Source organism: Rhinolophus ferrumequinum (assembly GCF_004115265.2).
Source record: "Rhinolophus ferrumequinum isolate MPI-CBG mRhiFer1 chromosome 15 unlocalized genomic scaffold, mRhiFer1_v1.p scaffold_54_arrow_ctg1_1, whole genome shotgun sequence".
Taxonomy (NCBI): Eukaryota; Metazoa; Chordata; class Mammalia; order Chiroptera; family Rhinolophidae; genus Rhinolophus; species Rhinolophus ferrumequinum.
Window position 1 is genome coordinate 3,541,333 of NW_022680357.1, and position 21,983 is coordinate 3,563,315.

General features: G+C 62.0%; 5 protein-coding genes and 2 long non-coding RNA genes across 13 annotated transcripts; 3 read left to right on the forward strand and 4 right to left on the reverse strand.

Moving 5' to 3' along the window:
- Positions 1-5: 5 nt before the first annotated feature.
- Positions 6-1,353, reverse strand: MRPS34 (mitochondrial ribosomal protein S34). Its single transcript, XM_033101361.1, has 3 exons — positions 972-1,353; positions 773-815; positions 6-687 (listed from the first exon to the last, which is right to left on the reverse strand). The coding sequence occupies exons 1-3, from the start codon at positions 1,290-1,292 to the stop codon at positions 395-397; spliced, it is 657 nt and encodes a 218-aa protein (XP_032957252.1). The 5' UTR covers positions 1,293-1,353; the 3' UTR covers positions 6-394.
- Positions 1,354-1,370: 17 nt separating this feature from the next.
- Positions 1,371-5,081, forward strand: EME2 (essential meiotic structure-specific endonuclease subunit 2). 2 transcript variants are annotated; one of them, XM_033101355.1, is made up of 8 exons: positions 1,371-1,625; positions 1,964-2,100; positions 2,535-2,627; positions 3,349-3,440; positions 3,642-3,735; positions 3,904-4,019; positions 4,185-4,374; positions 4,462-5,081. In XM_033101355.1, the coding sequence occupies exons 1-8, from the start codon at positions 1,388-1,390 to the stop codon at positions 4,630-4,632; spliced, it is 1,131 nt and encodes a 376-aa protein (XP_032957246.1). In that variant the 5' UTR covers positions 1,371-1,387; the 3' UTR covers positions 4,633-5,081. The 2 variants fall into 2 exon arrangements, with proteins under 2 accessions (XP_032957246.1, XP_032957247.1); XM_033101356.1 differs by lacking the exon at positions 2,535-2,627.
- On the reverse strand, positions 2,573-3,985 carry LOC117019534 (uncharacterized). The gene is made up of 3 exons (XR_004422510.1): positions 3,878-3,985; positions 3,632-3,716; positions 2,573-2,697 (listed from the first exon to the last, which is right to left on the reverse strand). It is a non-coding gene; the product is annotated as an uncharacterized LOC117019534 (long non-coding RNA).
- Positions 5,082-5,230: 149 nt separating the features above from the next.
- On the reverse strand, positions 5,231-11,356 carry SPSB3 (splA/ryanodine receptor domain and SOCS box containing 3). 5 transcript variants are annotated; one of them, XM_033101353.1, is made up of 7 exons: positions 11,216-11,356; positions 9,733-9,870; positions 6,882-7,003; positions 6,603-6,790; positions 6,416-6,518; positions 6,211-6,336; positions 5,231-5,973 (listed from the first exon to the last, which is right to left on the reverse strand). In XM_033101353.1, the coding sequence occupies exons 2-7, from the start codon at positions 9,795-9,797 to the stop codon at positions 5,633-5,635; spliced, it is 945 nt and encodes a 314-aa protein (XP_032957244.1). In that variant the 5' UTR covers positions 9,798-9,870; positions 11,216-11,356; the 3' UTR covers positions 5,231-5,632. The 5 variants fall into 5 exon arrangements, with proteins under 5 accessions (XP_032957244.1, XP_032957243.1, XP_032957241.1 ...); XM_033101352.1 differs by having other exon boundaries at positions 10,652-11,261; XM_033101350.1 differs by lacking the exon at positions 11,216-11,356 and adding an exon at positions 10,050-10,478 and having other exon boundaries at positions 6,882-7,059.
- Positions 6,630-8,282, forward strand: LOC117019533 (uncharacterized). Its single transcript, XR_004422509.1, has 2 exons — positions 6,630-6,767; positions 6,902-8,282. It is a non-coding gene; the product is annotated as an uncharacterized LOC117019533 (long non-coding RNA).
- A 279-nt stretch (positions 11,357-11,635) lies between the features above and the next one.
- NUBP2 (NUBP iron-sulfur cluster assembly factor 2, cytosolic) lies at positions 11,636-17,497 on the forward strand. Of its 2 annotated transcripts, none has more exons than XM_033101358.1 (7): positions 11,636-11,726; positions 14,512-14,633; positions 14,767-14,965; positions 15,714-15,868; positions 15,977-16,087; positions 16,219-16,288; positions 16,809-17,497. In XM_033101358.1, the coding sequence occupies exons 1-7, from the start codon at positions 11,711-11,713 to the stop codon at positions 16,952-16,954; spliced, it is 819 nt and encodes a 272-aa protein (XP_032957249.1). In that variant the 5' UTR covers positions 11,636-11,710; the 3' UTR covers positions 16,955-17,497. The 2 variants fall into 2 exon arrangements, with proteins under 2 accessions (XP_032957249.1, XP_032957250.1); XM_033101359.1 differs by having other exon boundaries at positions 11,638-11,726; positions 14,515-14,633.
- Positions 17,498-18,375: 878 nt separating this feature from the next.
- Positions 18,376-21,626, reverse strand: IGFALS (insulin like growth factor binding protein acid labile subunit). Its single transcript, XM_033101096.1, has 2 exons — positions 21,442-21,626; positions 18,376-20,389 (listed from the first exon to the last, which is right to left on the reverse strand). The coding sequence occupies exons 1-2, from the start codon at positions 21,455-21,457 to the stop codon at positions 18,588-18,590; spliced, it is 1,818 nt and encodes a 605-aa protein (XP_032956987.1). The 5' UTR covers positions 21,458-21,626; the 3' UTR covers positions 18,376-18,587.
- Between the last annotated feature and the right edge of the window lie 357 nt (positions 21,627-21,983).

The window sequence follows — 21,983 nt, forward strand, 5'->3', positions numbered from 1 at the left end:
CAGCGTTACTTCAGTTGACTTTATTCGCGTTCACAGCTTCTATCTGGGTCCCAGCTGAGGCAACCCGTTATGAGGAAGGGGAGCCAGCCTGGAAATGACAGGTGCCAGCGCGGGGGCTCCACACCCACTAGCCCTGCTCTTTCAGCTTTCCCCCAGCAGCAGCCGCCTCCAGTGTGGCCCCCTCCGTCAGATCTGGGTGTTGGGGCGACAGGAACAGAGGGAAGACACAGGTGCAGGGTCTAACGCCACCCCTTTCTACTCTCTGTTCAGTACAGAGCCTCAGAACAAGTGGACGTCAGATCCGAGCTCTCAGGTGTAACCCAAAGACATTTTGTTTCATCTAAATGGTGCCCAACGCCTTGCACCCTTCGGTCGGCCTGCGGGCTCTGACATTTTAGACTGGAGTGCCTTTGGCCTTTCTCTTTGCCTCTTGTTTCCGAGGGTAGTCCCAGGGATCAATGCGTGTTCTCTCCAGATTCAGCATGGGCTCCTCGGTGCTAGTGTCCCCATTTTTCTGTCGCTCTGCTAGGATCATAGCCCGGAGTAGCGGCGGGTAGGGCACAGAGCGCACAGTGTCCTCGGACACCGGCCTGAACGCGGTGAAGGCCTCCTCCTCGTGCTTGGGCACCAGCCGCCAGTCATGGTACATGACCTGTTCGATCTCCCGGGCTTCGCTCTCCGTCTTTCCTGGGGAAAGAAGGACGTGGTTTATTGCGCACTCGCGCAACGGTCTGTTGCCAGCAGCCACCCAACCCGGTCTCCGACGCCTTACCTTTGAAGGTCAGGATGCCCCAGGCCTTGCCGTGGTCCAAGTTCTGCAAAAACAAATGGGGAGGGAATCAGCTCAGAAAGCTTTCTTGTCCCCAGAGATCAGGACGCAGGAGACCCCCTGTCCCACAACGTCGCGCACAGGGGCGGCAGTGCTGCTTCGCCGAGCTCGGAAGTGGGGAGGTGGGGACCGGCGCACTCACCTGAGCCGTGTAGTCCGGTCGGACACGTGTGAGGCGCCAGTAGCACGGTTCGTCGTGCTGCCACAGCCAGGACTTGCGCGTGACCAGGCGGCCCAGACCGAAGAACGGGAGGCGGCCGAGCAGCTGCAGGAGGCGGCTCTCGCTGCGCACGTCGGCCCAGGCCCGCGCAGGCAGCCGACGTTCCGAGTACGGCCGAGTCAGCGTCTCATAGTCCAGGGAGTAGCGCTGCGAGTCGCGCGGCCGCTCCCGCTGCTCCCGCAGGGCCCGCACGCGGCGGGCCAGCTCGGCGATCAGCCGGGGCCGCACCTTCTTCCGCGCCATGGTTGGCTCCCGCCGCCGCCGCCGCCGGAAGAGGCCGGTGTTCCCTGGAAAGGCGGCCGGGCGCGGCCGGAAGCGGAGAGGAGGCCGGGCGGGCCATGGCGAGGGCTGGGCCCGGCGGGGCTGGAGGCTCGCGCCGCGGCCGCGGCCAGCGGCGGGCCCCGACCTGGGAGATCTCAGACTCGGACACCGAAGGCCCCGCCGGCGCGGAAGCCAATTCGGAGGCTGTCGCCAGGGCGCGGGACCCGGCAGAGGAGCGCAGGGCGGCCGCCCAGGCTCTGCGGCTGCTGCGGCCGGAGCAGGCGGTGCGGCGCCTAGTGGTGCAGGTGGACCCAGGTGCGCCCTGGGCCAGGGCCAGGGCAAGGGGCCTAGAAGAAGCTGCACTTCTGCTGGAGCTCGGGCTTTGGAAGCTCCCCTTAATTACTGGGAGGTGGTTCTCGGCCCACTGCGGGGTGAGAGGGGCATCTGTCAAGGCCGCCTCTTGGCCAGGAATTGGCGCAGGCTTCCCAACTGGGGAGATTGTTTGAAAAACAGACTCTGGGATCTGGGCCCGATCTGCGCTCTTGGAGCGGATGGTGAATCGATGTGTTTGTAACACGCCGCCCAGGCTATGGGTGAGGAGCGTCCTCCCGTGGGGGGAAAGGAGTGACAGCTGTCTCTCTGGCCCACCCCAGCCATCCTAGAAGATGCTGGCGCTGACATCCTGTTGGAAGCCTTGAGCTCCCTGGGCTGTGAGTACCGCATCGAGCCCCAGCGCCCCGCTCGGAGCCTCAGGTGGAGCAGAGTGAAGCCGGAACCCTGCCCCAGCAGTGTGAGTGCCCCGGCTTCCTTGCCACCAGCAGCTTCATTTCCTGGGTTTCTGTAGTGCGGCCCTGAGTTCGGTATTTCACCTCCATGATTTCATGAGGTAGCTGCTGTAATCGGGCACATAAACTAAGAATGGGGGATGCTGAATGGGGTGATGCCCAAACTATGGTGCCGGTGCAGGGCTGGGTCCAGGGTCTGCACTCAGCTGGTGCGAGGAATGTTCCACCCCCACTGAGGCTGTGCTCAGGGCTCCTGCCGGCCCCGGAGACCAGGGCTGGTCTTGGCCTCAGCAGGAGACCACATTGGATTCTGTAGAGCAGCCCTGGCTGGCATGGATTTGGCTGTGGCCATGAGCCTCAGAGCTGTGTGGTGCCCAGACCAAGGCCCTGGGTCATTCAAGGCCGAGGGTGGGCAGCAGTGCTCCTGGTGTCCCCACAGGTGCCTCCTGAGGTGTGGGCTGCTGGGGAGCAGGACCTCCTGCTGCTGCTGGAGCCTGATGAGTTTCTGCAGGGCGTCCTCCAGCTCACACAGGTGCTCGGTGGGGGGTTGGGTTCCTAGCCTGGATGCGCTGCTCTGCCAGTGCTGCTCAAAGGCAGAGGGGCTGGAGAGGGCATGCAGTGGGCAGGGGCTCTTCTCTGGTCAGCAGCTCAGATGTGTGGGTGAGATGGGGGAAGCCACCTGGGCTCGGCCTGGGAGCAGACGGGAGCTGCAGCTGCTTATAGGGGGCAGAAGCCAGGATAAAGCGGGCCCTCTGCAGAGCTCAGTCAGAAGCCAGAGGTGGGAAATTGGTGAGAGGGGGCCTGGGACTGGGGCTGTGGGTTGGCTGTGCAGGCCACCTATGCCAGCCAAGAGCCCAGCCCCCGCCTGGCTGGAGGAACAATAGAGACTGCTCAGCGGATGTTTGTGCCAGCCTGTCGTCAGGTTAGACCCTCTGTCTGCCCCAGGGTCTGAGGTTCCGCATTTATCTGCTACCAGGCAAGTGCCCAGCTGGGGTGCAGAGGTGGACCAAGAATGGGGAGGGAGACTCTTCTAGGAGACTGGGACAGGCCTGGGGTCCCCTTGACCTCAGGGGAAGCACACAGCTGGTTTTCTAGAGAACTGGCTGAGCAGAGGAAGCCCACTTCGGTCTCATTTCAGCACCACTGGGCCTTCCTGGCTCCCCTTCATTCTGCAAACTGGCAGTGGCCTGGTGGCTCATGGGCCCTACCTGCCGCATCCCAGAGAAACAGGTGTGGTAAACCTTGGCTTGCAGGTCTGTGGCCCAACCAGCTCGGTGCCCTGGATCTTTCCTGAGAGCCCCGCCTGCCCCCACCTGGCTGTCATCGGGCTGGATGCCTACCTATGGTACTGGCCACCCTCATACCCTTAGCAGGCCTGGCTGGGATGAGGCAGTTCAGGGAAAAGGTTGGGGTAGCTCGGGGGCTCCTGTGCTCCTCCTTTGGGGGGCTAAGCTCCTCCTTTGGGCGGGCTCTAGGGGAAGCAGAACTCAAGGAGGGTGGGACCTATGGGGTGTGGGGAGCTGAAGGGATAGTCACCTCTGCTTAGGTCTCGCCAGCCCAACACCCGGGAGATGCAGCCGCCGGAGAATCCAGGGATGGCCCGTGCCATGATGGCAGTCGGCTGGCCCGAGGTGGAGGAGGTAAGGACATGTCAGGTTGGGGGAGGTGGTTGGCCTTGGCCCTGGCTCTCAGGCTGCCGAGGCCCAGCCACTGGGTGTGGTCCCAGGGTGGCAGGTGGGGTTGTTCTTAGCTGGGTGTCCCCCAGGGGAGCCCTCCTCTTACCCACTCCCACGGGCTTGCCTCCTCAGGCCCTGGTGCTCCTGCAGCTCTGGGCAAACCTGGACGTGCTGCTGGTGGCCTCCTGGCAGGAGCTGAGTCAGCATGTGTGTGCCTTCACCAAGGCCCTCGCCCAGCACCCCTTCAAGTGCGTGGCCCCCACCCCAGCTAGGAGGGTGACAGGAACGCTTGGAGGGGTGGTACCTCCCAGCCTCTGTGACGCAGAGGGCTGAGGGGCTTTGTTGAGCTGGGGGACTGGGTGGTCAGGAGAGAGGGAGCCTCCAGAAACCTCTCTGCACCTTGCTGTCCTTAGGCAGTTCCAGGAGCACCAGGCCGTTTCCTTCCGCACAGCTGCGTGCTGGGTGGCAGGCGCACGAGTGACAAGAGATGGCACAGGGCTGCGGGGCGCCTGGTGGCGGCAGATCAGGCAGTTCAACCGGGTCAGCCCGGCCATGGCCGATGCTGTTGTCACCGCCTTCCCCTCTCCACGCCTTCTGCAGCAGGTGGGCCCCCTCCCGCCACCTCCACCCCCTCAGGTACGATGGTCAGGTCCCCGAGGCCTGCTCTGCTCATCCCTGTGCCTGCCCTAGGCGTACGTGGCCTGCGGCACAGAGCAGGAGCGCCTGGCTCTGCTGGCTGACCTCCCTGTGAAGGCGGACAAGGGCAAGAGGCCCCGAAGGCTGGGCCCTGACCTTTCCCGCCGCATCTGCCTCTTCCTGACCGCCACCGACCCTGACCTCCTGCTGGACCTTAGCTCCTGACCAGGCCTGCCAGACCTACTGGGCCTTCTCCCGCCACCCAGCAGGACAGCAGGCCGTCCAGCAAGGGAGTGACCGGAAACCACGAGGGGTAGGAGGAGGAGAGCAGTCACCCAGCACTACCTGCCACTCTGCCTGGAAGGGGCTCTCGGTCAGACCTCATCCCAAGGGGCAGGCACAGGTAGCAGGAAAGGTTCTTGGGTAACTGGGGTGAGCAGAAGAACTTCTTTCCACGAGATGCCGGCTGGCTGGAGGGGCGAGAGAATGGGGGCGGGTTTCACATGCCCCCGAACCCTGGACACACTGGCCACAGGCCTGGTGGCCAGCTGGGACAGTCAGGAAGGGCTGGGAGCACCCAAGTCCCGGCCAGGGGACAAATACCCATTACTTGGAGGCTTGGCGGTGACACCTTCAGAGAGGAGAAGCAGTGAGATGAAGTCTCAAGGGAGAAAAGAGAATCAGGCCACTTCTTCCCAAGGCTGTTGCAACATGGTCAGAGTTACAGGAGAAAAGCCATGGACACCCATGAACCCCCGAGCTGGATCTGGACTCCTTTAATTCTACCGCTGTGGCCTGGTGTGAAACATGACACCAGGAGGTGTGAGACAGGAACTCCAAGTTTATTACCGTCACTCTCAGTCTCGGACAGGAGGAACAGCAGCTGACAACATGCAAAGCAAGTGAAGACAAACCTGAGGCCCCCCACGGCTGGCGGCCACAGCCTCCAGGCCTGCAGTCTGAGTCCAGAGGAGCTGGGGGAGCCACTCCCAGGAGACTCCAAGGAGGGAAGCGGCGCCTCCCATACCGAGCACAGGAAGCAGGTGGACCGGACAGTACTGGTCTCAGGACCCGAAGCCCCTGTCCCAGCCTCCGACGGCATCAGTCAGGCCAGACAGATCTGGGCCCACCTCCTCCCTCTCCTGCTGCCCTGGAGCGAGGCCCAAAGGAAGGGACGGAGAAGACGCTGTCCCAGCCCCGAAGGCAGTTTCGATGGGAAAATCAGTTAGGTCCGTCGGCAGCGCTTCCTCTGGCAGCGCCGAGTCTCAGGGCTGCTGGGACTGGCCGTGGGCTTGGGCGAGGGCACAGGGGACTTGCGGCGGCCGCAGCTCATGCTCAGGACCCAGCCCAGCTTGTGGTGCAGCACCTGCTTGAGGCCCGGCGGCAGGGGCAGGCCCTCCAGTGTGTCCCCGGAGTCGGGCCGGAGCTGGCGCAGGCGGTGGCAGCACAGGTACTGCAGGGAGGTGGCGCTGGCGCAGGAGCGGATGACCTTCATGCTGCTCTTGGCCGCCGTGGAGCACACCATCGGGTAGAACTTCCTGTTCCGCAGCTTGGTGGCCGCCACGCCTGGAGGAGGGGGCAGAGCTGAAGGCGGGCTGCGAGGGAGCCCGGCCACTTGGACAGCCTGCAGTAACTGCGGACTTACTTGGCCCTTGTGCCGTCCCCCTCTCGGGAGACCCTGGGACCCTCAGGCTTCTTTCTTCCAGAACAGCCTTTCGGGAATCCTTGGGAATCCACTCGGCTTGGGCCCCAGTCTCCACTTCCTGCGGGCATGTGTACCCCCCGGGTCCCAACCGCCCTCACCTATGCATTTCCGGTTCTTAAAGAAGGTCAACGTCCCGTGCCAGGTGTCCAGGTGCACGCCGATGATGGAGCCCTGACCGAATCGCGAGGAGAAGCTTGTCTTGTCGCCCTTGTGGTGGAGGAGCCCTGGGGGGCAGCAAGGTGGGGGTGAGCCCTGCGGCCTGGGGGTCCTTCCCGGCCCACCTGCCCTCAGAGCCCCATGCACCTGTGTAGGAGAGGCCCCAGCTGTCCTCGTCTCTGCCGAGCAGGCTGCAGAACGTGTGTTGGTACTTGTCCAGGTCCACGTCCGACGTCCCGATGCCCACCATCTGGGGTTAACAGGCGGGGCAGAGGGGCAGGGCCAGGGTACTGGCCCTGCCCCCACCCCTGTCCCCACCCCACCAGCCACTCACCATGTCGGTGCCGTAGACGGGTGATGTCATCTTGATCTCCCAGAAGTGCTGGCCTTCCCCCAGCTCCTTGGTGCCACGGATGGCCGCTGTGCCACAGCTGTACTCCACGTGGAAGTTGACCTTCCGGTTGTCGCAGCTCAGCAGGGTGGCCGAGGACTTATTCAGGTCATCCCAGACCCAGTCAAAATCTGGGAGAGGAGAGGCTCAGGTTGGGGCCGTGTCTGGAGCCCCCAGCAGGCCCACCCGCCCGGCCTGGGGGACCCCAGCCCAGGGACTCACAGTCGTCTTCCTCCCCGCAGCGGCAGTCCTTGCCCCGGTGGGCAGTGTGAAGGCTACCGCAGAAGGAGGCTTCGCTCTGACTGTCACAGTCGCAGAAGGACTCTCCCGTCACAGGCACTGCGCTGGGGATGGACAGCGGCAGGGACGAGCAGTCAGGGTCAGAGTCGGAGTCACTGTGCTGGGGGGACAGGGCGGGCTGATTCCCCTGCTCTGCCCTCCGCCCGCCCCCACACTCGCCACAGGCCAACGGGTACACTGCGCATGCCCCAAGGAAGGGAGCTGAGAGTCTTCCTGGTCCCAGTGTCCCCAGGATGACCCTGGACACCTGCTCCCAGCTCAGGAACTGGGTGGGAGGGCTTCCTTCCCAAAGGTCTACCACGCTGCTGGCTTCCTGGGAGTGGGCTCAACCCCTTTTCTGCGCAGCCAAGGGGGCCTGGAGGCCCATGGCAGGGCTGCGCACTCGGGCTTCAGTCTTCTCTAGGTAGCTTCTAGAGCATGGATAAGCTGTGGGGCCACTGAGGGTGGCCCGAAGCAGGGGTGACCCTTGGCAAAGCCCAGTGTTGACCTAATAGAGGCAGTCCGGGCTCTTTGCTATGGCAGTACCTGCATGCTTTCCTGGGCCACGGCCCCCTTTTCATCCTTGCAAGGGGTGGCTCTTAATCCCCTCCCAGGGCCCTGACAAGCCCACGGCATTCATGTTGCTGCTTTAAGCTTCTGTTACAGGAAAATATTGAGTGGGGGCCCTGCCCTCTGCCTGGGAAGCTCAGTCCTCATGGGACCTGCTCTTAAGTCTGAGGCCTGATCGCAGGCTGAGCTGGTCTGATTCTGCTGAGCAGTTGATCCACTCTTCTGGAGGCCAGCAAGGGACGCGCTCTGCACCGTCATTCGTACTCTGAAGCCACATAGGCTGCTCCGGACACCCGCGTTGGCTCTGGACCTCAGCCCAACCTTCGAGGAGCTGGGGTCTCACTGTCCAGGGTCCAGAAGGTTCAGACAGCCTCTGCCGGCCTGCTTTGCCAGCCCTGAGGGTTGGCTCGGGGTCCTGGTCAGGTCCCAGGCTCTATTCTTGGTCTCCTGGCCTCGAGGTGTGCCTCTTGCCTGCTTGAAACACCCCGTGCACAGTAGTCCAGGTGTCCTTACTCGGACTGGCCCAGATCCTGCCCCCCTGGTTTAGAGCCCTTCCCCCCAACAGAGCCTACCAGGCCCCTTCCCTACCCCGGCGCCTCTTCCTCTTCCCCCACCTGTCATGGGGAGGGGGGTGTCTCTGTCCTTGGATGGTAGCTTTCAAAGAGGCTCAGCCAGCCCTCCCTCCCAGGTCCTCCTCCTCCTCATCTGCTCCCCTGACAATCTCCTTCATCCTGTCCATCTGCCTCCTCCCATTAGAACACAAACCACGAGGAAGAGCCTGGTCCTCGTTTCTTTTCTGTTGCGCTCAGGGCCTGTACTGAAGCTCGTGAATCAGCCAGAGAGGCTGAGCTGAGGGGGTTGAGCCCCAACTAGAGACAGCCCCCAGAAAGGAGACTAGATGCAGGCCCAAATCACCCCACGTAGCACAGAATGGTGATCCCCTAAAAGCCAAGGCAGCCCCCTTCCCATGGCGCCAGGAGCCAGGGGCACAGACCTGAGCACCGCAGGCCCACAAGTCAACCTGGGCAGGGGGCAAAGCCAGCCCCACCGCAAGCCAGGAGAGCAGAAGGAAAGAGGTGTATGTGCTCAGCCTTCAGAGGTGCCAGGATGACACACCCACTTCCCTGCCCACACACACAAGTACTCCAGGCCCATCAGGTGACAAAGCAAGCAGCATGTAAGCATGTGTCAGACACTGCACCCCTGCCCCCCAACACCTCCTGCATCCCACAGTGATGAGCTGGCAAGGCAGAGATAGGACAACAGACTGCCCCAGGCCACGTGGTCTGGACAGGGGCTGGAGGCGGGACAGGAATGCAATCCAGGGCCTCTTGATGACCTGGGCAGAGATGTTGGGGAGGCCCCAAGAAGGGGCCTTGGACACTGTCAACCCAGAACAGTCACCTCCAATTCTCATCTAAGGCTAAGTGACTCCATGGGGCTCAGCTGCCCTCGCTCTAGGGAGGAGAGGTGCCCACCCCCACCCAGGACACCTGGCTGAGCCAGAGCAACAACGCAGGGTGGCTGTGACAAACCACAGACAAGTCACCCAAGGGTCACCCCTGCAGGAAGCAGCACGGGTGACTCAAGGCAGAGCCAACCCTCTGCTCTGATCTAAGACATTCTGGAAAATGACTGAGAAGCCACCCCTAGTGCCCCGAAAATAGGCGCAAAGGCCACAGCCCTGCCATGGCAGGAGTCAGTGCAGCCAGGTTCCGGCTGAACGCCCTTAGATACTTGGGCAGCCTGCACTGAGACAAATAGCTGAGCTGCTCCGCTGACCACCTCCACGGTCCTGGGATCCCAGAGCTCAGCAGCCACCGAGTGGGGGAAAGCACAGGAATTGTAGCCTCTAAGAACCAGGGATCTTCTTTATGTACATATACACGAATACAGAGCACGTATTAGCTCAGGCAAAGAACCGTCCAGAAAGACGCACATCAAGTTAACGACGGCCACCTTTGGAAACTGGCTGAGTAAATGGAATGGAGGTGCTCTGTTGACTGAACTGACCAAAGAACCAACGGCCACTTTCTTCAGTGGAACGAGTATAGAGATGAACGTGGTATATCTCCTAAGGTCCAGTCAGCCCAGGGCCACCTGAGTCCCTAACCAGGGTAAACGCTGGGTGAACAGTAGGATCCTGCGTCCCCACCCTCTGCCCTCAGGGGTGGGGTCTCCACACCTTAGTCCAGCAGCACCCACCTCATCTCCGGGGACCTACCTGCCCATCGGAATCGTAGCCCCAGTTAGTGGTCCCTGCGAGAGCCACAGCCCGGGCATCTGCATCTCGGCGGGCTGCACTCAAGACAAAATGCCAGGCTCTGCTGCTCCGGGGCCGCCTAGCCATGGTGGACAGGATCTGAAAGAAAACACAGGTTCTGAGCACAGGAAACACCCAGCACACTGGAAGGTCTCCCAGCTCCCCCTGCACTCGGCCCTCGGTCGGCTGTGCCAGCCCCCACGCCTCCACAATGGAAGTTTTCATGAACCGTGTGGACGCTGAGCTGGGACTCCAGAACGCTCCTCACAAGCTCCTACCTCGCGCCAGTGTCCAAACACCTTGATAAAACTCAGGTAGAGTGTATAGAAAACCATCCAGACATCCATGACTGCATATCCCAGCCCCTCTCTGGGCTCAGCCTCAGGAACCCAGCTGTCCAGCCTGTATGTCCCTCAGGTTCTCAAACCTCGCCTGGCTCCTCCTCCGTTGCCCAGTTTGACAAATGCCATTTCCAGTCTGGCAGTTCCTCATGCCAAGCTCACCACAGTCATCCCCAGCCCGCCTTCCTCCTTCCCACCGTGGCCTCAGGGCCCCCACACCCCACACCACCTCCAAAACACGCCCTGAATCCATCTGTCCACCACGCCAGTCCCACCCCACCCACTTCTTTCCCTACAGCCAAGCTGACTGTTTTTGAAACAAATCTTTACATTTTCAACAAATCTTAATAAATCTTAAAACCCTTCAGGGCTTGCCATTGTTCTTAGGATAAAAGGCAAAATCCCCCAAAGCCTATCACGTTCCCCGGCGCTTCTCCAAGTCACACTGGTTTTGTCCCCGTTGCTACTAAAGGCAGTAGTTCTTCCCTGCCTTTTGCCCTGAATGCCTTCCCTCCCCTCTTCTTACAGATCCTACTTACAGTAGTAACACCTCGATTTCTACGATTATCGAGCTTAGCTCTCCCTCGGACTGAAGACCCCAGGAGGGCAGGCACTGTCCCCCCCGTGAGGACCCCGCCAGGCACACAGGCCAGCACTGTCGGAGAATGAGCGCAGGTCCTGCTTTCCGGGGATGGGAGCGCCGTCTGCAGAACCAGGTTCCCCTCCCTCCAGCAACGCCGCCGCACGGGTTCTTCACCCAACCGGCCGGAGCCAGTCGTGGAGCCGGCTCTCGTCCGCCGGCCTAGTCACCATCCACTGCGTCTGCAGCGCACAGTGGACGCCACGCGATGCACGCGGAGTGACCGGCCCACCAGACTGTCCCCGGCCTCAAAGCAGGGGCCTCTTACTAATTCCAGTTTTGGTCGGTGCTGCGGCTCCTCCCGGCGCGGCGGGCCTACCGTGCGGGGTAGCTTACCCCCTCCGCCCGCCCGGGCCCCTGGCGCCACCTGCGGGAACAAAGGCGCGGCCGGGCCGTGCAGCCCGCGATCCCGCAACGTCCCGAGATGGGAGGGCGGGGAAGCGCGGAAGCGACCCGCCCTCACCTGAGCTGCTTCGCGGCCGGCCGTGACCCACTTTCCGCTCCCGAACAAGACGTAAACAATCCCCGCCCCCGGCCCGCCCCCCGCGCCGTATTGGCCCTACTGCTGCCCGCGGGCGATCCCGGCCCGGGTCTTCCACGGGGGGGCGGGCCGCGCGGCATATGCCTCTTGCCAAGAGGCTACTGTAACTGTCAATCCCTACTCGGCACCCCCATTGGTCACGTCTCAAGCGATCGGGGACAAGGTCCGCGTTCCTATTGGACGCGGGACGAGGAAGGGAGGTGGCCCCCACACTAGGGCGTGATACGGAAGTGGATTCACCTCCGGTACGAACGGCCGCGCCGGAACCTGCGTACACCGCCTCTTGCAACCTGATTGGCTGAGAGAAGCACGAGCAGGCCTATCAAGAGGAGCCATTGGCCCAAAGGCTCTTCACTCTGGCTGGAGGCGGACGGAGCGAGAAGAAGTGGACGACGACCGCGCGGCGCCGCGGGAGGGATGGAGGCGGCGGCAGGTGAGTCCGCGGGCTCGGCTAAGGAGCGGGGTGGGGCCGGCCCGCAACTGCTGCTAGTGTTTAGCAAATCGTCTTACTTGCAGCGTAAGGATTATGGAGGCACACGTGTACTTACGCGTGTAACGCTCTCAAGTTACAAGTTTTCACGTAACTGCAGCGCTGCTCGTGGGTGTGAGTTCTGGGGAACTCACGTCCGCTGTTTGTCGTTAAAAACACAACACTGCCCCGTTTTATGCCGTGATTTTTTTTTTTTTTTGTGGCCTAGTGATGTCGCAAGATTCGAGGCTTAGATTTTAAGATTTAGGAAGAAGTCTTGTTTAAAAAGGGGGTTTTAAAAGGAAGAAACATCATACACTTAATTTTTTGTTGAAATTTTTATTCTAGCTTTCTAAAGCTTAATACTGAAAAAAATGAAACTCGTGTGGGACAGAATTCATACAAGTGGGAATAATCAGATCTGCACAGGTTAACTAAAATAGGCGTTCATAATTAAGGGTTTGCCATATTATCTTCTGAAAGGCCTGGGGTCTGGTACCAACTCACTCATCAGATTATAAACATAACACTGGAGAAAAAAATTTGAAACAGGTTGTTATAAGGGCAGATTTGCGACAAGATAAGAATATCTTCTGCAAATGCACATAAAACTTCAAAAGGCCTAACCTGGTATGCAGTAAAAAAAAAAAAAAAGAAAGAGTAACCTCCCTGTGCCCAGAAGCAATCCCTGGCGTCAGTTGTATGGTTCCAGAAAGATTCCTTACGTAGAAGCTTATGAACTTTACAGTGTCTCAAGTAATCGATAGTTGTACTTAAGGATGAGACTCACCAAGGCTTGTTATTTGTTACCCATAAAGGGGAACGGGGGTCCTTACTTTCTTCTCAGGGGAGGTACTGCTTTTCTTGCCCCTTCCAGCACAGCTTCCTTGGCACATCTAGTAGGCACGTGGTGAATGTACTTTGTTGATAGTCCATTTATAAACTTTTTCAGTTCACTTAGGAGTGAAAGGATTGCTGTCCAAGAAGTTTGCTGCTCCTACAAGTTACCTGACGAGAGCATGAGTGTCCTGTTTGATTCTCAGATAAAATTCCCCACTCCCACCAGTGAGGAAAGCGAGTCCCTGTGATTAGGAGCTGGGCTGAACCACGACCCAGATCTGGCTCTTCCTGTGTTTCCACCAGAGCCCGCTTCTTCCCTGCCCTCAACAAAAGTGAAGTAGACTCCCAAATACCTTTTAATGGGAAAGCAATTTAAGTAATTAAGGTTTTAAATTGCCGCAGGGGTGACCTGGGGCCGTGGTCTGGGGCTTGGTGTTTGCAGGCTGTCATCTGGGTGGGGGGCTGTGCCTTTATCACCTTATAAGTTAACCCTGCCCAGAGTGCTGGAAGCAGATCTAGAACAGGCACTGTAAAGGAACGCCTTGGTGACAAGGACCTGCTTGAAAGCCAGGGCAGGTGCCCTCACTTCTTCCTGGGGAGGCTTTGGAGGTGACGGCCTTTGAATGTACCCTTGAGAAAGAATCAGAAGAAGGGACAGTATTTATGCTTGAGCCCTGCCCAAGGATGCAGGGGTGCAGGGAGGGGGTAGAAGAGAGAGCAGCTTGTGGGAGACCAGGCAGGAGTCAGGATGGCGAGGGGCTGAGGGCACCGGGGCAAGAATGTGAGGGCATTGCAGAGGGGCTGAGGGTGGTGTGTATGCAGGTGACAGCCCATGCAAGGTGCAGGGATAGGGACGGTGACTATTTGGTGACATTTGGAAGGAAGAGGAGCTGGAGCAGAGTGGCCGGTGGTGGCTGACAGGGCTCCAGCTCCACAGAGTTCTTGGGCCCGGGACCTGTATGGGAGTGACCAATGACACAGGTGCATCCTGTGGCTGCCCTTATGTACCTGGGGCTTCTTACGGCATGGCTGGCAGCCAGGTGACACCGACATCCACACGCCTGCCTGATGGCAGCTGCTCTGGGTCCCCAGAGCTGTAAGCATCCCTCCCGAGAACTGGAGTGGGGGAAAGCACAGGAATTGTGGCCTCTAAGAACCAGGGATCTTCTTTATGTACATATACACGAATACAGCGCACGTATTTGCTCAGGCAAAGAACCGTCCAGAAGGACGCACATCAAGTTAACAACGGCCACCTTTGGAAACTGGCTGAGTAAATGGAATGGAGGTGCTCTGTTGACTGAACTGACCAAAGAACCAACGGCCACTTTCTTCAGTGGAACGAGTATAGAGATGAACGTGGTATATCTCCTAAGGTCCAGTCAGCCCAGGGCCACTTGAGTCCCTAACCAGGGTAAACGCTGGGTGAACAGTAGGATCCTGCGTCCCCACCCTCTGCCCTCAGGGGTGGGGTCTCCACCTGACCCAAGGCTCCCTGGAGTGCCTCTCTGACCCCAGAGGAGCAGGCTGGACGCCTGCAGGTCAGTCCTAGGAGCAGGGTGGGTGCTGCCCCGGCACAGAGGCACCTCATGGCTGCGATGATCCCACTTACACTAGTATGTGCTCCTTTCCACTGGAATCAGCTGGGAGGCAGCAGTCCTAGGCTCACCACCCGAGTACGTGTGAGCTCAGAGGTGTGCGATCGCACACCTTCACACACTAGAAAGAAGCAGTTTGGGGCATTTCAGACACGAGTGGGAGCTGCACTTTTGAAGGAACTAGTGGTCAAGCTTGGGGCCCGACCTCCACTGAAGGGGCAGGTCTCGGGACGCGGGAGGTGCACGGGGACACGGTGAGTGGGTGGTGAAGTGCATCTGTGCAAAGGGTCTCCCCTCTTACCCTTCTTTAGCAGAGCCTGGAAACCTGGCCGGCGTCCGGCACGTCATCCTCGTCCTCTCGGGAAAGGGCGGGGTTGGGAAAAGCACCATCTCCACAGAGCTGGCCCTGGCCCTGCGCCACGCGGGCAAGAAGGTGAGTACCTCTGGCCCCGACCATCCACCTGTCCCTTCTGAAGCGCCTGCCCCTTGCAGGTGGACACATGGGGCAGCCAACTTGTTTCTTCCTGCTTCGGGAGACCCTGCCACGGCCTGTGGTCACCTTGCAGGTGGGGATCCTTGACGTGGACCTGTGTGGCCCCAGCATCCCCCGCATGCTCCGGGCCCAGGGCAGGGCCGTGCACCAGTGTGGCAGCGGCTGGGTGCCCGTCTTCGTCGACCAGGAGCAGAGTATCTCCCTCATGTCTGTGGGCTTCCTGCTGGAGAATCCAGACCAGGCTGTGGTGTGGCGAGGCCCCAAGAAAAACGGTAATGACGGGGCAGGCGACGGCACGGTGGCCTTCCAGCCTCCCCCAGCCGATGCCTCTGTGCTCAGTTATAAAGCCAAAGCCCAGCAGGCGCCCCGGGCTGTCCCTGCCCCCATGGGCCTCCTGCTGTTCACCACCAGTCGGGCCCCAGTGGGGTGTAGGTGTGCGAGTTCAGACAGTGGGTGTGGGCGGTGAGAGCGAGACACAGCTGTGTGGCCATCAGCTGTGGAGCCCCCTTCCTCTGGACAGGAAGGACAAGTGTGCTCAGACCCGAGCCCACCCTATGTGTGTTGAGGGGGGCGGGGGTGACGCCGAGGTCGGGCTCCAATGTCACTGTACCCGCAGGTGACGTTAAAGCCCTTCTAACTGGCGGTGAGCCTGCAGGTGTGAGTACAGGTCACAGGGCAGGGGCTGCTCCCACTCAGGCCAGTGAAAATTGAGGTGTCCCCGAGGCCAGGCAGGGTTACAGGAGGGTCACAGCTCCAGCCGTCCTCCGCCGAGGACAGAAATCCTGCAGGGTGACGTGGCCAACAGCTGGGAAGAAAGGGGTGCTTGTGGGGGACGGATGGGAGGGCCTCCCTGCTGCACTGTGTTCCCCCCACTCCGGGTGAGGAGCGGCGTGCCGCCCTCGTGCTCTTGGGGTTACGGGGTCTGCGGAGACGCTGTGCCCTGGAGGCCGGGTGGAGGCGGTGGGCTTGAGGAGACGCCTCCTGAGACCCCTGCCCTCTGACCTTCCGGGGTCTTTACAGCGCTGATAAAGCAGTTTGTGTCTGACGTGGCCTGGGGACAGCTGGACTACCTGGTTGTGGACACGCCCCCGGGGACCTCTGATGAGCACATGGCCGCTGTGGACGCCCTGCGCCCCTACAGCCCCCTGGGCGCCCTCCTGGTCACCACGCCCCAGGTACTGTGGAGCACCGTCCCGTTTCCCAGGCTGCTGCCCCACCCGGGCAGGCACCTCTCCCTGCTCAGGATGCCCGTCAGCCTGTGCCACTTCTTCCCTGGTCGCTAGGCAGTGTCCGTGGGGGACGTGAGGCGGGAGCTGACCTTCTGTAGGAAGACGGGGTTGCGGGTGATCGGCATCGTGGAGAACATGAGTGGCTTTGTCTGCCCGCACTGCACGGTGAGGCGAGGGACGTCGTGGGGCCATCACCAGCCCCGGGGGAGGACGCCCCGCGGCCCCCCTCCCTGCTCCCAGCGCCTGGCCCCCACCCCTCGACTGTGGCCTCAGGGGGACCCTGTGCTCTGTCCTAGGAGTGCACCAATGTCTTCTCCAGGGGAGGCGGCGAGGAACTGGCCAGACACGCTGGAGTCCCCTTCCTAGGTGAGCGGGTCAGGGCTGCCCCTTGGCCTCTGCTCCCTGCGCCCAAGATAGGGGAAGGTGGCAGCGGCTGTGTCCACCTGTCGTCCTCGATCTGCGGGCATCAGTTTATCTCTAACCCTGGTCACTGCTGACCAGCCGGAAAGAAACGGCCTGAGAGAAAGGCCGTGCTACCCAGGCTTTGAGCGGGAGCTGACGCCTGCCGAGACTAGAGGGAGAAGCAGAGGGAGGGCTGTGGCTCTGGCTCTGGGAGCGCCTCTTGGGGGGCGGGGGGCACATGTCCCCAGTGCTCGCCCTGCAGAGCACGAGGAGGCCTGCTGGCTGGGCTGCCCGCCATTGAGGTGGAAACAGCCCGAGAGCCCGTCCAGGCACCTCAGCCCGAGCTCTGCCGACCAAACTTGGCTCTGGCCTAAAGCAGCACTGACAGCAGCTCCTGGGCAGTGGGAGGTGCGTGGACACGGCCTCCCAGGCTTCCCTCTCACCACTTCACCCCGTTCCTGGCCCCTTCCCTCTATCTGCGCAGGCTCCGTGCCCCTGGACCCCGACCTCACGAGGAGCCTGGAGGAGGGCCGAGACTTCATCCAGGAGTTCCCTGAGAGCCCTGCCTTTCCCGTACTCTCCGCCATAGCCCAGAAAATTCTGAACGAGACGTCTGCTCAGCTCTCTTGACCGAGGCAGCCCCACGTGTCTCCTCTTGGCGCTGCTGTGGGGCTCGCGCTCACCGACTGGAGCAGACATCCTGGGCACAGCTCCTGGGTCCTGTCGGGCTGGCTGAGGGGCCGTCACTGAGCACGTGTCCGTGCCCGGGCCCTTGGAGACATGTCAATGCTTCTTCACCAGCATCTCGGTGCCAGGGCCGCTGACAATGAGTGGTTCTGCGGGGTTGGCCTGTGGCACACCCCAGGGCATCAGCATGGGATCCTGGTGCGTGGCTTGAGCTCTGGTGCTGGCACGTTCACTCTTCATGCCGTCGTAGTCACGTGCCCCAGGCAGATGGACAGGCCGCTCCTGACCCCTGTGTCTCCACATTGTCCACAAAGCTTGTGGGTCTGGAAGCGGGCTGGGGCCTCGTCGTCCTCAGGTGCTTGGCAGCCGGCAGGGCTGGGAGTGATCGTGGTGACACGGGAACACCCGGTAAGGTCTTAAACCTGTAACTTCAGAGGAGCCCACGATTAAACGTGTCTGGTCGCCACGGTTACAAGTCTGACATTTCTAAATCCTTCCACCCTGGTCCCGCCTGTGCCTTAGTGAGGGGCTGTGTCCTGTAGCAGACAGCGTGCGTCCCTAAGTCCCAGGGGCAAGGACAGCAGGTCCCTGAAGACCCGGGCCAGGATGTGTTTGAATGGAGTTTGGTGGGAGGAATTTGTGATGCTGGAGAAACGTGTGCGGGGCGGGGGGCCTTGGCCACTAGCACTGACTGCCCACCCTGCCCTCCAGGCTGCAGGGATCTGAGGGCAGAGCTAAGAGAAGAAGAGGTGCGAGAAATGCAGTCAGTCCCGGGAAGGGAGGAGACAAGACCACTCTGGAGAGCAGAATGGTGCCACTCTTGCCAAGGGAAGACGTTAGGCTGTCAGTAGAGAGGGCAGACCTGGGGCGGGGATGGCAGGGGGTCCAGGGAGGTAACCTCAAGTACCACCTCCTGGGGGCAGGTGGATGGATGTTTCCTGGGAGTGTAGGGGGTACTGGGGGGGCACTGTGCCAAAAGGAAGAAGGCGGGGGGGTGGGGAGAAGGAAGCGCCTTTGAGGGGTTTGGCCTGGAACACGATCTTGGAGAGGATTGGCACCCACGCTGGCCCTGGGTGGCACTGCTGGGCGTCTTGGAGCAGCGGCCGCCTCTGCTGTGCTCCAGCTTCCCAGGACCAGGCCACCTCCAAGAACGCTGCCCAAAGAGGACCTGAGTAAGTGCCCCCCACTCCTCAAGTGGAGGTGGGCGTCCTGGGAGGGCCCGGGGTGGGAGGACTTGAGGAGCGAGAGCACAGGAAGGGAAGTGGAGGGCCGTGTGTGCCTGAAGCGGCCAGAGCGGGTGTGGGCCGAGCTGGCTGAGCACACGGGCCTGCAGGTACCCGGGCTGATGCTTCCCTCCCCTCCCGCAAGTTTCAGCTCTGTGCTCACAGGTGGTGTTTATCAGACTGTGTTTAATGGATGACAGCCCCACCCTCCTGATTTGGCCCTCAGGGACCAGGCAGGGGCCCACAGTTCCTAAGCCCAAGCTGGCAAGGGCCCAGGACGGTGTGTTCCCCGGGGAAAGGACCCCTGGCCTGCTGTGGCCCCGGGGGGGTGTCTGGCCGGGACGAGCCTCGGGTCAGCAATGAGCAAAGTGGGCCTCGCTGACATCACGCAGGTCCAGTCCCACGATGCCAGGCGGGCTGGCGCAGGTGATGTTGTTGTAGGTGTACACGGGGGGCTGGCAGTCGTCCCCCTCCACGACGGCCTGGACGAAGCGGGGCACGACGGCGGGGTGCTGCAGGGCAAAGGCCCTCAGGGCCCGGAGCGGGCAGCCACAGTGCCAGGGGTTGCCCTCCAGCCACAGGTGCTCCAGGCCGGCGTGCTGGGGCACGAAGGTCCGCAAGGAGTTGTTCCTGAGGCTGAGGTAGCGCAGCCGCCCCAGAGGCGAGAGCACGGCCTCGGGCAGGGCCTCCAGGAGGTTGTGGGAGACGTCCAGCCAGAAGGTGCGCTGCAGAGGGCCCAGAGTGTCCGCCGACAGTGCTGACAGCCGGTTGCGGGACAGGAGCAGGTACTCCAGCTTGCCGAGGCCCTGGAAGAGCTGGCTGGGCAGCTGCGTGAGCTGGTTGGAGGTGAGGTCCAGCTCCAGGAGCTCAGGGAGCCCCCGCAGGCTCTGCTCCTCAATGGCCACGATGCCACTGTCCTTGAGGAAGAGCCTGCGCAGCCCCGAGAGCCCTGCGAAGGTGTGCTGGCGGACGCGGCCCAGGCAGCTGCCTTCCAGGTGCAGGCTGTGCAGCTTGGCCAGGCCCTGGAACACCTGCTCCGGGAGGTTCCGCAGGCAGTTGCCGGAGAGGTTCATGACGGCCACGTTCAGGAGGCCGACGAAGGCGCCCGCCTTGACCTCCTGGATCTGGTTGTCGTTGAGCGTGAGCACCTCCAGCTGGCCCAGCCCCTCGAAGACCTTGTCGGGCAGCTGCCGCAGGCGGTTGTGGCCCAGCCGCAGCTCCTCCAGGAAGTGCAGGTCTTTGAAGGTCCGGGGCCGCAGGCCGGCGATTGCGTTGTGCGAGAGGCGCAGGACGTGCAGGCCTAGCAGGCCCGGGAAGGTGTCCTCCAGAAGGCCCGCCACGCGGTTGTGCGACAGGTCCAGCCAGCGCAGTGCCTTCATGCCCAGGAAGGCACCCGGGGCCACGGCTGTGATGAGGTTGTGGTCCAGGTAGAGCTTCTGGAGCTTGGGCAGCTTGACGAAGACGTTGGACTTGACGCTGCGCAGGGCGTTCCTGCTGAGGTCCAGCTCCCGGAGCTCGCCCAGGCCGCAGAAGAGCGGGGGCTGCAGGTAGGCCAGCTTGTTGCCTGCCAGCACCAGCTCGTGCAGGTTGGCCAGGCCCTGGAACGCGGAGTCGGGAAGCACGGCCAGGCTGTTCCAGCCCAGGTTGAGGTCCCAGAGGTTGGCCAGGCCCTGGAAGAGGCCCTCATCCACCCTGCTGAGCAGGTTGTTATTGAGACCGAGAGAAGCCAGGCCCGGTGTGTGCAGGAAGGTGCGGGCAGCCAGGCCACGCAGCTGGTTCCGCTCCAGGTGCAGGTGGTACAGGTTCTGCAGGCCCAGCAGCGCCTTCGGCTCCAGGCTGGCCAGCCCGCTGCCCTGCAGGTTGAGGAAGCCCAGGCTGGAGAGGTTCCGGAAGGCCGCCTCGGGGATGGAGGAGAAGTTGTTGCCGTCCAGCCACAGGGCCCTGGCGCTGTCTGGAATGCCGTCGGGCAGCCGAGTGAGGTTCCGGGAGCTGCAGAAGACGCTCAGCTCGTCCGTGTAGTCGTCGTGGCCGCAGGTGCAGACGGCCGGGCACTGCAGGCCCTCAGCGTCCCCTGGCACTCGGGGCTCCGCTCCTCCCAGGCCACAGGGGCCCAGTGCTGCCCAGGAGACCAGCAGCACTGCCAGGGCCAGGCCTTCTGCAGAGAGAGGGGCGTGGGGAGAGGCGGCACTGAGGGGTCCGGGATGCGAGCCCTGGGGTCAAGACATGGACTCCTCCAGGCCTCAGGCCACCACATAACACCTGGACCGCAGCACCTGACCGTAAGAGGAGGTGCTGCTAATGGCACTGGAAAAAGGTGTGCGCTGTGATACGCGGCACCTGACTTAAGTCGGAAGTGGAAAGCCGGCAGGTCGACTGGGACATTCTCCAGCTCAAAATCATAGGACTGACTGGTGAGGTGGCAACGCCTGTTCCAGGGAACACTGAGGGCTGGGCACCTGCCGATTAGGCCCCGTGTCTGTCTGTGTCCCCAAGGGGAACACTTGAGCCAGGCCAGGCTGCCAGGCGGGCCTAGAGGACGGCATGAGCGAGAGAATATTCTGGAGCGGGCACGGGTGGCTATGCACTTGTTGCCCTTTGGGGCTGGACAGTGAGCTGGGTGAGTGCGGCCTGCACCCGGGGACTTGGCCCAGCATCTGTGTGGACAGAGGAACAGGGTGCAGGTCTCAGTGGCAGCCAGGGACCCTAGACTCAAGCCTGTCGGCTCCCCAGGGTCAGGCTGTGCCTTGGCACAAAGGGCGCCAGGCCCCCCAGCAGCAATGCCCCCAAAACCACTGCTGGCACCAGGCTGCCCCCCGAACTGGCCCATCCCTGCCCTTGGAGAGCTCAGGGGGTCTCGGACTGGGGCAGAGGCAGTGCCAGAGGGTGCCCCACAGCCAGCTGCGTGGGGCTAGGCCCCGAGATGGGACGAGATAGGAGCGGCTTGGCCTCCAAGTGGCTGGGAGGGCAGCAGGCCCCAGTCTTGCAGAGGCTCAGGGCGAGGCACCCCGCCGGGGGTCTTAGATGCCCACCCTGTCTTCCTTGTGCTGCCATCCTGGGTGCTTGGGCAGGAGGAGGAAAAGGAGACCCTCTGTGGCCAGGCGCAGCTGCACCCCCAATGCCCCTGCAGTGCCATTCCCCCCATGGGCTCCCAAAGGCTCTGGGGGTTGCCCCTGCCCCAGTGGGCTCGGGGGGCACCGGGAGCCTCACCTTTCCTCAGGGCCATCCCGCGTGCAGAGCAGGCCACAGGCGGGCAGGAGCGTCCAGTCTGCTGGGCCCCGGCTGTCCCTGCCCTCTGGATTGCCCCACCTCCAGGCCAGCCAGCGCCCTGTCACCAGCCAACCCAGCCCTGCTGGCCCTGGGCTCCATTAACCCCCTCCTGTCAGGAGGCCAGGTGCCTGGCGTGGAGACCACACCGGAGAGGCTGGGGGCAGCCATGGTGCAGCGCCAAGGGCCGAGGGCTAACGCACCTGTGTCCCTACCCCTGTGCTCAGCAGGCCCCCTGCCCATGGGTCAGCCTCCTGGGGCTGCTCCTCGGGTCCCCCCACCTAGCAGATGGCCAGTGGGGGTTAAGTGGGAACCACCACGTTTCCCAATGGGTTTGCCCGTCTGTCCTGGCACAGGAACCATGTCCCACCCCCCTCCCCATTTCCTAACAGCCTGGGTGGGGTTGCCCAGACCAGCATTGGCTTCTCCTGTGACCTCAGGGTCAGCTGGTGTCTGGCCACTGCCCCTCCCCAGGCTTCTCTTCT